We start from the raw sequence: 13,630 nt of genomic DNA on the forward strand, positions 1-13,630 counted from the left end.
TTTATATAAGAAGTGAAATAAGAACTAAACTCTCTCTTTACTACGTGAATTACTACTTTAGTTATGTTATTAAAATAGATAAGAAATTAATCTTCTTATTACTACGCGAAGTTTTATTAGCTATTAAGTAGGCTATGTATCCTTAGTAGTATTTATTATCTATTAGTACTACTAGCTTATACGGCTTAGCTAGTTTATGTAGCTTAGTTATAATCATCTTCGGCTTATTAAGTAATCGCGTAAGGGCATAGTTATAATATACTTATATTACTAGTATCTAATAGCCGCGTCTAATAGCTATTATAATAGCTATCTATTTTAGTAGTTTAGGTTATAGTTCCTTCTACCTATATACTTACGCCTAAGATTACTTACCCCTATAATTACCTACTATTAGCTCTTAGGGTTCCTTAAGTTTATAGGGTTCCTTAAATTTATAGGGTTCCTTAAGTTTATAGGGTTTCTAGGGTCTACTAATATAGACTTAGCTATGTACGTTTAGTATATACTTTAGAAAGGTAAGTACTTTAATGTCTATAATATAACTAGTACTAATACTAACATTTATAATATCCTAGTAAACTTTTATAATGCCCTTACATCTTTAATTTAATATCTCTTAAAATTCTAACTACTAGTTACGTACTATGACTAACTAAATAGAATATATAGATGCTACCTAGAAACCTACTAAAACTTAGCCTAAGTCATCCTCTTTTAACATAATAGGATTTAGAATCTAAAGATAAAATAGTATATATATAATTTAATAGGGGTTTATATTATTATTATTAGATTATACCTTTAATCTAGAGGAGGGTCACCCTATAGACTTTAGGGGGGCATAACTTTTAATACTTTAATATAAATTAATATAAACTCTTAAGACTATATAGCTAAAATAGATATTCTATAAAAGTATAAGCTTTAAAGAATGCAGAAAAGTGTAAAGTAAGGTAGTATAATAATGCGTTATAGAGTTATAGCGTAGTAAATTCTAGCCTCCTAAAACCTTATATATAAATAAGTTTAAGTTACTCTTAGATATATTACTAAGGGTGCTACCTTATATAGGTGCTAGCTAGATATAGCTTAGATTAAGCCTTAACACTCTAGAGGCCCTAGGGTTATTTAGTAATCATAACGCCCGAAGCGACACCCGTCTGATTCATGAGATAACATCTGCATCGTATTTACTCACACCTTGCCTGCCACCTCGGGTTTCTTAAAGCAACCCTCAAACAAACATTCGTTTCAGCCTCTGCAAACCCCGCCTGATGGAATCTGCCGTATGCTTGCAATCGTACCGTCGCGTTTGGCGGCCTGATGCCTCTGTTCCGCATCATTCCATCAGCGCAACGACTCGCGCCCCCCCAGGTGCCCTGTCGACTGCCACTTTCTAGCTTCCAGTGCCGTTGCGACCAATCCTTACTTACTTCTTGCCTTCATCTCACCAACGCGGATTATTTTGAGATTTTCATGTCGAGCAGACTCACAACAAAGCTGACACTCTTTGCGTCTGCGTTTTGAGGCCGAGAAGCGCTATGTGTCGTTGAGATTGACGACTCTTTGGAGTCTCGTCTGCCTGCCTGTCTTCATTCTTGCCCTCGACGTTATTCTGTCTCGGCCCTGGTTCTTCCTGAAACCCCCGTTATTGGCGCGACCGACTGGATTGTGGCCATGAAGCATTGGCTGAAGCGCAAGTTATCTCGAGATTCGGTCAACACGGAGGTCGAAGCACCGGCAGAGAAACGTCTGCGGACTCCTGCAGGTCTTCGGCTTTCAAAGATAGTGGATAGTCCCGAACGCGATGATCCACTGATCCGACCGCCCTCTTTGACCAACCTCAACCAGAGGTCGTCAACAGATATTACGCCCGCTACAAACACTCAATCGTGCCGGACAACCTTCACGGCTGGATCGGTACTCAAAGTGGAGCTAAAGATCGAGGCATCTGGGGAGGACTGCGCTGCAAAGCGGCGCATTTGGCGAAGGCGGTGCCTGGTAGTATCGATAACAGTTGCAGCCATTGTTGTTCTAGTTGTTGGGTTGTCAGTAGGTCTGAAAAAGAAGTTTTCCAAGTATGGGTAGCGGATCTTGCTTGATCAATGCGCAAACTTTGTGCTAACGGGTCGGTAGCGAAAAGTCACCAAGCAATTCACGAGACACCGTCTCAGCTTCGAGCGTAGGAAGTGCCAATAACAACGCACCCAAGATTCACGGATTGACGAACACGTCAAGCCCCTTGAATGCCAATTTTCCAGCGGGATCTTGGACCTTTACCACATTCTTGGATAATGTGGAGAGAGGATGCACCAGCGTTCGAGACACTTGGAGCTGCTATCCATACAGAAGCTACAAGGAAGATACTGTCAAATCAATGACGACCTTCCATTGGGTCATGTCGGCACCCAGTTCCGAAGGATCCTACAAGATTTCGTCGGCGGCAAACTCGGCTTTGATAGTATTCTCGAATGCGGATCTTAAATTGGTTGACCAAGGTCAAGACAGCGAGCGCTATGAGTTTCAGTTGGTTGTGGACAAGAGGGTCAGTCCATCGACCGATCTCACAGACGACGATTCGAAGGCTGTTTGCTTTTACAACAAGACAATCTTTGTCGCCTCTTTGTACACCAAAATGCCAAAGAACTATCCAGCGACGTCAAACACGACTTCAACTGGCATCAATCCAATCGAAGCAGCCTGGCCGTACGCAGTGCGCGTCGAACAATACATTGCTGCTGGAGACGACGTTCCCGACTGCGAGCCAAAGGGGCATATTTCTGAAAGATTTACCAAGGGCTTGATTGGCCATGACTCATCAGGTAGCTGCCGCTGTCTGTATAGGAATTATTTCGACGCGGGGTGAGATGTTTTGTTGTCGGAAAATTGTACGTACGTGCAAGACGGTTGCACAGGTTTCGCGTAATCGATTCTTTGACATGGTAGAGACAAAACCAAAGGATCCACAGAAACAATTCTGCAATGAACTAGACACGGTTGACTCAACAACGAAATCCAATGTCAGCAGATGTCTGGTGGTGATGTCAGGCTACGAGAGTCACAGTTTTGGCGTTGCAAAAGAGGATCTCTTGAGCGCCGAGCGATTGGCGACCCCACCCCGGCCAATCCCGCGGCGTCATTGCCCGCGACAAAAACCTCCGACTCATACATAACTATCAGTGCGACTCATCCCACTTGAGTCTCGAGTCCTCCACGCTCAAGCTCCAGGGCCCAACTCCAGCACCATGGCCTTCCCTCTGCTCCCTTCAATTGACCTCAAGAACTACACCAATCCTGTCCGGGGCCTCGATCTCAAGGCCTTGTCCTACATTGGTGGGGTCTTTACCAAAGTCACGCCAGAAACGGTCGACGATGCATTCCTGTACCTGAAGCAGACCCTCGGTCTCTTGGAGACTCACTTTGACGCCTCCTCGCTGACAGACGTCTCCGATCTCGTCTCCCTCCTCGATTCGGGCGCCGCCAAAATATTCGTGAGCCTGGCGCAGCTGGCGCAGCTCAAGGAAGTCCCCAACGTCAACTTCGACCGCATCGTGCTCTGCATTTTCGGACAATCCAAGGAGGAAGTTGTGGACGCCATCTCTGGCACGACTGTTGCCATATACGCTGAATACGTGCGCGACGTGGACTCCGAGGCGGCGTGGCTGCACGAGTATGGAACGGACAGACCCGAGGTCTTCACCTCGTTTGCGCAGCCCACGCTTGAGCATGTGCTGGCAGTGGCCAAGAATGCGTCCACTCCCATCGTGCCCGCAGAGCTTTTGACCATTGACCCCAAGGCGGAGCCGGAGCTTCTTCCCGTCGGAAAGATTGTGTTGGCGAATGCGACGAGTGACAGGGCTGATGAGCTTTTCACGACTCTGGTTACCGATGAGAGGGGAGTCGCACTGGGTCTGGTATACAGCAGCGAGGAGAGTGTACAAGAGAGTCTACGGACTGGTCGCGGCGTCTACCAGAGTCGAAAGAGGGGCCTGTGGTACAAGGGCGAGAGCAGTGGGGACGTCCAGGAGCTTGTGAAGGTCTCCCTGGACTGCGACTCTGACTGCCTTCGCATCGTCGTCAGGCAAAAGGGCAGAGGTTGGTCAAATTTGGTCGCGCGCCTCTCCGTTACTGACATGTCGACCAGGTTTCTGCCATCTCGCCACCGCAACATGCTTCGGTCAATACAAGGGCTTGTCCAAGCTGCAACAGACTCTCCAGAGCCGCAAGGCTTCGGCTCCCGAAGGATCATATACGGCACGACTGTTCAATGACCCACAACTTCTCAAGGCGAAGATTATGGAGGAGGCACAAGAATTGGTTGAGGCCAAGACTCAGCAAGAAGTAGCTTTTGAGGCTGCGGATCTTTTTTACTTTGCAATGGCAAAGTGCGTCGCCTCAGGAGTCAGACTCGAGGACGTGGAGCAAAATCTGGACGCAAAGAGCATCAAGGTCAAGCGGAGAAAGGGCGATGCGAAGGGTCCTTGGGCTGAGAAGCTCGGCGTTGTCAACGGAGCGTCCAAGGAGACTGAGTCCAAAGAGCAGGTCAAGGAGGCCGCCTCTGTCCCCAAAAGCAAGGAAGATCCTGCTGGGACGCAGGATGGCCAGATCAAGATGCGGCGAATCGTGACGACTGAGTACACCCCTGAGGCGGTCGAAAAGGCCCTTCAACGCCCCTCGCAGCGCTCTGCCGACAGGATCCTCGGCATTGTCAACCCCATCATTCAAAATATCCGTGAGCGCGGTGATGCTGCGGTTCTCGAATACACTCACAAGTTTGAAAAGGCTACCTCTCTGACCTCTCCTGTCCTCAAGGCTCCGTTCCCCCGCAGCATGATGCAACTCCCTCCTGAGACTATCGCTGCCATTGATGTCTCCTTTGAGAACATTCGCAAGTTCCACGCCGCACAAAAAGACGAGAAGCCCCTGCGAGTTGAGACGATGCCTGGCGTGGTATGCTCGCGATTCGTGCGCCCCATTGAGCGCGTTGGCCTCTACGTCCCCGGTGGAACTGCTGTGCTTCCCTCGACCGCCCTGATGCTCGGTGTTCCGGCCATGGTCGCTGGCTGCAAGAACATTGTCATCGCAACTCCGCCTCGCGCTGACGGCTCCGTCACCCCTGAGGTGGTATATGCTGCATCCAAGGTTGGCGCTGAAAGCATTGTGCTTGCCGGTGGTGCTCAAGCCGTTGCTGCCATGGCCTACGGAACTGAGAGCGTCACCAAGGTCGACAAGATCCTTGGACCGGGCAACCAGTTTGTCACGGCAGCCAAGATGATTGTCTCCAACGACACCAGCGCTGGTGTCAGTATCGATATGCCTGCTGGTCCTTCGGAAGTTCTCGTCATTGCCGATTCATCGGCGAACCCGGCCTTTGTTGCCAGCGACTTGCTGTCACAAGCCGAGCACGGCGTCGACTCGCAGGTTGTGCTCATCGCCATTGACCTCAACGAGCAGGAGCTTCAGGCAATTGAGGATGAGTTGCACAAGCAGGCCACGGCACTGCCCCGCGTAGACATTGTGCGTGGCGCCATTGACCACAGTGTCACGCTGGTTGTCAATGGCGTCGACGAAGCGATGACCCTCAGCAACATGTACGCGCCTGAGCACTTGATCCTGCAGGTCAGGGATGCCGAAAAGGTCGCCGAGCTGGTCGACAATGCCGGCAGCGTGTTCGTTGGCCCATGGACTCCCGAGAGTGTGGGCGACTACTCAGCGGGTGTCAACCACAGCTTGCGTAAGTCACTGCCTCATTGATTTGTACTTCCTGTCATAGTTCCCTCGCTAACGCATTACATGTACAGCTACCTACGGCTACGCAAAGCAGTACTCGGGCGTCAACCTCGGCTCCTACGTCAAGCACATTACCAGTTCCAACCTGACAGCCGAGGGCCTGCGAAACGTCGGGCAGGCCGTCATGCAGCTGGCCAAGGTGGAGGAGCTCGAGGCTCACAGAAGGGCCGTCAGCATACGGTTGGCGCAGATGGAGCAGTAAGGCGCCGGCGCCGGCGCGGCTTGAGCATGGCGGCACTGCTTTTGACTTTTCGAGGTCGGCGATCTTCAGGGGTACCAGTACCCGCTCTAGGGTTGTTGTTTTGCGGACATTTGAACGACGCTACGATTGAGGCGTGTTGTTGTATGTACATGATGTTAACAAAAGCGCGGCGAGAGATGAATGCAGATTTCCTTGACATCTTTATCTATCTGCCGGAACAACGCTGCCGCAGCATCTTCGTCTCTAGCTAACCCGTCACATTAGATCTGGATACCAAAGTTGCGTCGGCCTTCGATACTCGACCCGCACGCTTCCCTGACTCGCAACCTTTGCAGCAATTCTCGCTGCCCTCTCACGGATCGGCCTTCCCTTCCCTTCCCGCCCGCCTACATCTCCCTGAGGTACGGTACCCAGCCCCATCACAGCTCGAGAACAAGCCCCGACCAACCTAATCACTCAACACGCACGCTGATGACTCCCGCCGTCCAATGCAGTCCTGGTCAGCTCCGCCATCGCACCTCACTCCCGTTTTTACTTCTGCTTACTGTAACAATGCCTCCCTCTCTCCCCTCTGCCACGCATACCAGTCAAGGCATCTAATTCCCACTCCCTCTCACCCACTCTCTCAATCTACCTGCTCCGCAAACCAAAGCCATCATCACCCATCATCACGGCCCTTACCCATCAAAAGGTATTTTGCTCTTTCCGGGCAACGCTCCCGCCCACCGCCTTCCTTCGGCCTAAAATACCTGCAATGCACAATTTACTCTGCATACAAGTGTATATACATACTTCGATGCCCGCTCCACCCCTGCCCTGCCCTGCCCCGCTGCAAGCAAGCAAGCAGCCAGCGCGCGGGCCGCCACCGCCGCTGTAAGGTAGGTAAGGGAGTGAGAGACTCGACTCGACTACCACTCCCTTCGATGAGATGATTTGGAGACGGCGGCGATGCTCCGACTGACCTGAGGTACTGAAGCTTTGATGGAAGCCTGTTTTTTTTTTCCCCTCCCTCCTTCGGGGTTGTTTGATTCGGCCTGTCCACACAATTTGCGACATTATAGGTAGTGGTGGTGGTGGTGGTGGCGATATGGATGCGATGAATGGATGGATGGATGGACGGCTAATGGCTGTAATATGCGGCGTTCGTTTAGTTGTTTTGCATACTCAGAAAGGGGATGTGGGGAAGGAATATCAAACGAAGCTGGCTGTTGACGCCGTGCGCGTGAGGCGTTGATGATGTTGTGGAGAGCGGTGCGTGATGCGCCGCTCGCTGATTGACTGCCGATCAGGCTAATCGGTTGGAGAGGTGCGCGGTTTGTGGTGTAGATAGAGAGACAGACAGACAGACAGACAGACAGACAGGCTAGGACAGAGCATATATGTAGGACAATGGGATGGTGTTGATTTACGTTCACGAGACAAGGCAAGACTTTCGATGTTGGAGAGCTTTGTTGAATTAAGCTTTACCACCACTAGCCAAGTAGGAATCCAAGTCCACCAGCCAGCTCTCGCAGAACTGTCTCGGCCGTTGCGAGACTACAAAATTCACAAGACTCCTGCCGTAGCGCCACCCGCACACCCCAAGTCCAGCCGTCTCTGTTTATGTCTATGCGCGGTGTACATGTTTAATATCTTGTTGCACCGCGGTTCTTTGTCCCGTCCTATCCTGTACCGAGCCAAAAGAGTCCAAAGTCGAAATGTTGAGCCGATTTGATGCCGTGGCGCCGCTTGCCCTGTCTGCCAGCCTGACTGCCTGTGGTGCGCCGGAAACGATGCCGAAAAGAGAACAACAACTTGTCTTGAAGAGTAAAGGAGAAGGGAAACCATGGATATGGAGCGTCTGTTATAAGACAGGTGTAGAAGGCCACAATGATGAATAACTTGCCGTTGTGTGAGAGGCATCGAAGGGGTTTTGATGAGGGAGCCAGAGGGACGCCGTACTAAAGTCAAAGTGCCATGAACATGACGCCCCGAGTAATCCCTTCGCTTCTTGCGTGCCCCGGTGGAAGCACAGAGTAGGCTGGCGGCGACCCAGACCTGCTCCCATCGCCTGCCCCGCGGGCCCCTCTTCGTGCCTCTGGCGCCCCGGCACCCTCAAACGCAGGCGGCAGCGCTTCGTTGGATCTTGTCCCATCACTGCCGTTGGCTTCTGTCAGCAATTCGGCTTGCGCTTCTGCTTCTTCTGCCTCCTCCAGTCTCCTTTGCAGAGCCGCCGCGGCTTCTTCCGCCCGATGCGCTCGCTCCTCGTTGCCCTCGACGCTGCCAGTGGCCGAGATCTGGATGGGCACCTTGACGCGGAGTGATGTGGTGGCGTTGATGGAGAGAGCGAGATCGAGCCGATAGACACGGGACACGAGGCAAGTGTGAAAGGTGGGGATCCAGGTCTTGTTTGGGGGAAGTTGGAGAGGCACGATCAGAGTAGTGGTGTAGTAGGTCGAGCCAGGTGTGTACGTTGAAGATGCCGCGGGGTGGTTGGCAGAAGTTTTCGACTTGGTCGTTGAACACGAGCATCCCGAGTCTCGCCGCACGACTCCAGTTGCACTCGAGTGCTTTTCCCATTGGGCGCCGGACATGCAGCGCGTGGACAGGGGGACGACTTCGTAGTAGACGCCTTGCGAAAAGTCGACAAAGGCGGTATCGCGGTGAGGGAAGTTGGTCCGGGGCGTCGTCGAGTGAAAGGTGGTTGCTCTGAGTTTGGATGCAAGGCTGCCGAGTTTGGGAGGCGCACACGTCTCGTCGGCAGGATCAAAGCGAAGCTTGACTTTGGCGGAAGAGGTGATTGGACCGTGATCCGTGTTGCGTGGGCCTGGCAGACAAAAGCTGCGAGGCTGTTGAGTTTCCATGACCAACCGTCCAAGCTTACTTTTGAGCATGCCCTTGCGGATATTCTTTTCCTCGCGCAGTCGGTAAGTGCTGTCCATGGGTTCCACGTCCAGGGGAGGCTGCTCTTCAAAGGCAGGCTTCACGCGGATTTTCTTGCTGCTCTCGACGATGCAAACTGGCTGTTCGTCGTTCTGTCGATCGCGCGTGATGCGGACGTTGATTCTGTAGGACACTTTGGTCATTTCGGGGGCGAGGTCGTCCAGCAGTTTTCCACCGTATCCAGAAACGGAAGCGTCGCCCATGCTGGGGGGAAGCTGGAGATGGGCGGCGCGAATCTGGTTGTTGGCGAATCTTTGACAAGATCGGGGAAGCAGTTGCGCCGGTATCACAAAGGTGAAGGGAAAATGATAGGTGCGGCCTGCCTCGAGGATTCGAGGCGAGGGTAAATCAAATTGGTCAATTGGCTGGCGAAGCTTGAGAAAGAGGTGCTTTGCATCGGTTCTGGCAGACATGGTCGGCGCCGTGTTGAATTTGTCGACATAGGCTGCGCTCATGCCTGTGGTGGATATGAGCGAAGAAGTTGAAAATGGGTGCGAAGACAGTGGACGAACCTAACAAAGAGATTTCGAGCTCGTCGAAGCGGCTATCATTTGGAGCGGCGATGGAAACTTGACCCTCAACCTTGTCCAGATTGGAGTAAGAGGTCATGTAAGCGCCTTGCTCCCCCTCGAGAGAGATGGCGACGGCGGGCCTTCCCTGGATGGACAAGTGCCTCATCTTGGTGGCGAGCGGGTTGGAGGAGTTGGAGGAGATGGAAGACATGATGCAGGGAGTTTATCGAAGGAGGTAGGGTGTCGGCACTGCCCACTCACTGCTACAAAGGGCCCAAGACACTGGGCACGAGGGGGGAATTCTTTACGGATGGTGATGATGGTGATGGGCAGGATGATGTCGAGATGGTCCTTGCAGCCTCAGGACATATAAACGGGGACTTTTTGTTCCTTTTTTTCTTTTCTTTTTTTTTTTTTTTTTTTTTTGATTTTGAATTTTTTCCCCCTGATTATTATTATCTAGAATTGGGTTGCAGCAAGGGCGCGGCGTCGCATTGAGTCACCGCAGGAGCAGGAGGCGTATGTGATGGGGTCCTGTCGTAGGTGGTGCTGACAACCAGGTCCAAGCGCAGGGCGTAGGGACAAACACCTGCCATCGTCCAACTCCCCGCCCGCGGCTTCTTCCCCAGCCAGCCAAACGCCTTCGCGCAGTCAGAAGACGGCGACGACCAAGCCACAAACCCCCTCGCCCTTCACGTCGCGCCCGATATCGCAGCTGTCGCTCCGCTCCCTGTTTTCGGTCAGTTTAAGACTTCTCGACGTTTTCAGTACACCAGCGGGCGGCGGCCCGACACAGGTGGCTGCTTAACCTTGAGAGAATGTTCCCAGCCCTCTCCTTGCCCTGCTTGTCAGCAGTAGGGCGCAACGGCACTGATCAAACCTGCCTTTCATTCATGATAGTATGCGCATGCCTCACTACATGTTCCTCGGGCTGTCAAACGAAATCCCATTACCTGCAGCCCGCGCACTGATGTCAGTCTACCGAATTCCATGCAGAAAATGCTGCAGTAGTTTCGAGACCATCGGCCTTGTCTCCCACGCTACACGCGCAGATTGATCACCCGGCTTTGACTGGACCTTTGCAGAGGCAAGCCCGTAAATGACCCACTCCATCGCTGAGGATAAGACGTCGATGCTATGGCGTTTCTGGGTTAGGCTGAAGAGGCTTGCAGCATGTGCGAATCCTACAACAGTCGATTGCCTTTCGACCCGAGAATCACGGTCCGAGTAATTCAGCGCGGCTGTGAATTGCTGCAACGTTGCCGAGAACATACTTTTTCCAAGTCTTCTTGCGTGCTTCAGCCCCAACAGGCTCTTCGCTAACGGTAGGTCCTGACGATGCCGATTCACATCTTCCAGGCCGCCTCCAGCCGCCACAAAATCCTGGCGAGTGCCCTAATCGACAGCAATGCTCTTTTGACTAGCCGCCAATGATGCGACACGACATTCAAATTTCACAAGTGGAGCCTTTCAATGCGTGCTGTGAGCAAATGCTGATCGCCGTCCGGGCCAGGCTTTGAATTTTGAGCAATGTTCCAGAAGTGAGCAGACCATGGAGTCATATCTGGGCCCAACTCGGGCATGGAGTTGCGAGTCGAAAATGGTTGACCGGCGACGATGATCCAGGTTGACTACGATCCTGCGGCTCGAATCACGCAACTCCAAGTTGAGCAAAATACGTCAAGAGATGACTCTTTGGAACTCGCCCGGATCGATGCCTTGGTGTCGATGGTTCTTCTTATCCTGTTTCTGGGCCTCGTTGCCCAGCAGATGGCGCCGTGCTCATGGAATATGCAGGTCGAACCAAGCGTACTCGGGCATGATGGATGGCTGTCGGCTGAAAGTTGAACATTTTCTTGGAAACGCAGCAAAGAACTCAGAGACAAAGCACAAGGGGCACTCGGGCAATCAGCAATTTTGTGCAGCTGAATGCACTAAACCCGGTTTGGATGGCTAAACGAAAGCTCAGGGCGCGGTCGACCTCAGGCCCACCTAGGGCGTTGCTGTCTCACCATCTTCACCTCTGCCTCTCTCTTGCCTGATTCTCGTCACACACACCCTCGGTCTGAAGGACTCATGGTTGACACAGAAAGCGAGTGCAGGCGAAAGACTCCTTGTCACTCATTGGGCGGCCGAGTTCTCCGGGCTAGATTTTGCGCGAACCTCAACACAGCCATGTTCTTGTCTGCAACGGCAACGGCCACGGCCACGGCCACGGTCATGGCCTTTTGAGAGAACATAATACTGGTATTGTTGAAAACACACCGCTTCAACTGTCATCCCCCCAATTCTGATGCTTGGCCAAGACACGTTTGCCGGGCCGGTCGTCATTTCGTGCGGATCAATGTTGACGTCCGCAAGACATGGAAGGATTCGGTGCTCATGTTGATCAAAACCTTTGCCACATGGCTTGCTTTGTCCAAAAATCAACATTCGCATAACCGAATTTTGCACAAAACTGATCTGGATTAGAGGCTGGGCTGCTTTCCGCTGACCTGACGTACCGGCTCTCCAAAATTTGTGATTTTCAGATATTCTGGCACTCTCTCGCGGCCTGGGACAGATAAAAGACAAGTGAGTCGCAATATTTTGCAGAAAAACTCAAGAATATGAGCGAATCTTGAGGTTCTCGCCTAAAAGACTCGGCCTTCTGGGAAAAGCCCGCGTTAGAGACACGCGGCTGTGTCAGGAATACCCTTTGCTTTGACCAGCTCTAACGACTGCTACATTAAATTCGTCTCAGCAATTGAATTCTCTTTTTCGGATACCAGGCCCATCACGGATAAGGGATCAACTCGAAGCTGCACGTCATCCTCTGCTCCTTGTGCGCAGGGCTGCTAGTTCTCTCGTCCCAGTTGGGCCAAGGTCTACGCATTTTATGCGCTCTACATAGGAGCCTGGGAGAAGAGTTTGGACTGCGCCACAGCATTGCCTGAAGTCGCCCCATTCCGCGCGGTGTCTATGCCAGTTCCGCTACGCATGAAGGAGGCTTGTCAGACAGAAGTGTAAAAATTCAGAGAGCAAGTTCCCCTCCGCCGTTTCACCAATCCATCGGAGCCTTCGTCGAGGAAATCATTACTGGGCCCAGACAAACTCACTAAATAGTCAGTGGCGTATTGGTTTTCCGCCAGCACTACAGGACCGTTTGCCTCTCCACTTACCCTAACACCCGTCCACCAACTCCTCCCCTCGCTTTCATGAGAGTCACACTCAGCAACCAGTGTCTTGCAAACTTCCCTGGGTCCAATTCTTCTCACTGTTCCATCCAACATGACTTCAAAACCTCCGCAACAAGAAGGCCCTGCTTTCAACCAGGACATGCACAATACCCCGCGGGCATCCTACGTATCATTGGCAACAACAGATATCGATCGGGGACGTGGATACCAGAATGAGCAATATCGAAGTCCACTTTCATCATCTTTATTTCGAGACGATTTTCGCACTCCAGTGCTCGAATATACGCTTTCCTGGAACAGATCCTCCACTGCATCTACGCATGAGGGCTACTTCGATCCTCGTTTGGCGCCACCGGCCAATGTGTATGACGTTGGCTCGCCCTTTTCTCCAGGAGCATATGAGCAGGATGCGCAAACACAAGGTGGTGGCCTGGATACGGATCCTTCAGCAACTCCAGGAACATTGTTTCCGCCTTTGTCCAAGGAGGAAACTGCCCAAGCAACCACTACGAGCTCATCAAAATCGTCAAAGCCGGCCAGGCGGCGCATTCCCGTCGTGTCTGGGACCGCCATGGTTCTTGGTGCAGTCTTCATATCTCTCGTGGTCGAGGAGGTTATTCTTGGAGCTCTCTGGATATTTATATTCTCCTTGCGTTCCCCAGAAAATTTTTTCCAGGCCTATTTTGGAACAAAAATTCAAAACCTGATCGCTGCAGTAATTGTTGCATTGGTCGGGCTTGTCTTGCAGGGACGGTTCTTCAAGCAATTGACTCAGGATCAACTTACTCTTCAATTGTGGAGTTTTCTCTTGGTCTTCACGACATACATCGCCGCGTCAATCGCTGCCGGTGTGATCAAAAAGGTTATGCAACAAGCTTCTCCTTGAGTGAGCGCATGAGGATTATCCATGTTTCGTACAAAAGCTGCGGCGACACAACCCAGGCATCCGCATGCCTAGCCCCGCGACCAAAGCATCAGAGGCAATGGACAAGACGAAGCACAACCAGGTCCAGTTACAATTG

The 13,630-nt window shown here is 51.8% G+C and overlaps 4 protein-coding genes across 4 annotated transcripts; 3 read left to right on the top strand and 1 right to left on the bottom strand.

Annotated features, from left to right (window-relative positions):
* The first annotated feature begins 1,504 nt into the window (after positions 1-1,504).
* Positions 1,505-3,166, top strand: IWZ02DRAFT_72551 (uncharacterized protein). Its single transcript, XM_066771124.1, has 2 exons — positions 1,505-2,087; positions 2,140-3,166. The coding sequence occupies exons 1-2, from the start codon at positions 1,681-1,683 to the stop codon at positions 2,867-2,869; spliced, it is 1,137 nt and encodes a 378-aa protein (XP_066619754.1). The 5' UTR covers positions 1,505-1,680; the 3' UTR covers positions 2,870-3,166.
* Positions 3,167-3,171: 5 nt separating this feature from the next.
* On the top strand, positions 3,172-6,193 carry IWZ02DRAFT_460346 (histidine biosynthesis trifunctional protein). Its single transcript, XM_066768149.1, has 3 exons — positions 3,172-4,098; positions 4,148-5,737; positions 5,805-6,193. Exons 1-3 carry the CDS (start codon positions 3,249-3,251, stop codon positions 5,993-5,995), a joined length of 2,631 nt encoding a protein of 876 aa, XP_066619755.1. The 5' UTR covers positions 3,172-3,248; the 3' UTR covers positions 5,996-6,193.
* Positions 6,194-7,794: 1,601 nt separating this feature from the next.
* Positions 7,795-10,095, bottom strand: IWZ02DRAFT_72391 (uncharacterized protein). Its single transcript, XM_066771122.1, has 4 exons — positions 9,430-10,095; positions 8,173-9,374; positions 7,937-8,070; positions 7,795-7,875 (listed from the first exon to the last, which is right to left on the bottom strand). Exons 1-3 carry the CDS (start codon positions 9,638-9,640, stop codon positions 7,942-7,944), a joined length of 1,542 nt encoding a protein of 513 aa, XP_066619756.1. The 5' UTR covers positions 9,641-10,095; the 3' UTR covers positions 7,795-7,875; positions 7,937-7,941.
* A 2,604-nt stretch (positions 10,096-12,699) lies between these two features.
* On the top strand, positions 12,700-13,494 carry IWZ02DRAFT_493444 (uncharacterized protein; the record flags this gene model as incomplete). The annotated part of the gene is made up of 1 exon (XM_066769932.1): positions 12,700-13,494. The coding sequence occupies one exon, from the start codon at positions 12,700-12,702 to the stop codon at positions 13,492-13,494; it is 795 nt and encodes a 264-aa protein (XP_066619757.1).
* Between the last annotated feature and the right edge of the window lie 136 nt (positions 13,495-13,630).

The sequence above is a fragment of the Phyllosticta citriasiana genome (genome assembly GCF_038021145.1).
Source record: "Phyllosticta citriasiana strain CBS 120426 chromosome Unknown IWZ02scaffold_13, whole genome shotgun sequence".
Taxonomy (NCBI): domain Eukaryota; kingdom Fungi; phylum Ascomycota; class Dothideomycetes; order Botryosphaeriales; family Phyllostictaceae; genus Phyllosticta; species Phyllosticta citriasiana.

What these genes read in the sequence shown, in the direction of transcription:
- IWZ02DRAFT_72551 (XM_066771124.1), top strand. Translation starts at nt 1,681, where the DNA reads ATGAAGCATTGGCTGAAGCGCAAGTTATCTCGAGATTCGGTCAACACG. An exon ending in AAGAAGTTTTCCAAGTATGG is followed by an intron (nt 2,088 to 2,139) that starts GTAGCGGATCTT and finishes ACGGGTCGGTAG; the next exon opens with CGAAAAGTCACCAAGCAATT.
- IWZ02DRAFT_460346 (XM_066768149.1), top strand. Translation starts at nt 3,249, where the DNA reads ATGGCCTTCCCTCTGCTCCCTTCAATTGACCTCAAGAACTACACCAAT. An exon ending in CGTCAGGCAAAAGGGCAGAG is followed by an intron (nt 4,099 to 4,147) that starts GTTGGTCAAATT and finishes CATGTCGACCAG; the next exon opens with GTTTCTGCCATCTCGCCACC. An exon ending in GGGTGTCAACCACAGCTTGC is followed by an intron (nt 5,738 to 5,804) that starts GTAAGTCACTGC and finishes TTACATGTACAG; the next exon opens with CTACCTACGGCTACGCAAAG.
- IWZ02DRAFT_72391 (XM_066771122.1), bottom strand. Translation starts at nt 9,640, where the DNA reads ATGTCTTCCATCTCCTCCAACTCCTCCAACCCGCTCGCCACCAAGATG. An exon ending in GCTCGAAATCTCTTTGTTAG is followed by an intron (nt 9,375 to 9,429) that starts GTTCGTCCACTG and finishes TATCCACCACAG; the next exon opens with GCATGAGCGCAGCCTATGTC. An exon ending in GACTGGAGGAGGCAGAAGAA is followed by an intron (nt 8,071 to 8,172) that starts GCAGAAGCGCAA and finishes GGGGCGCCAGAG; the next exon opens with GCACGAAGAGGGGCCCGCGG.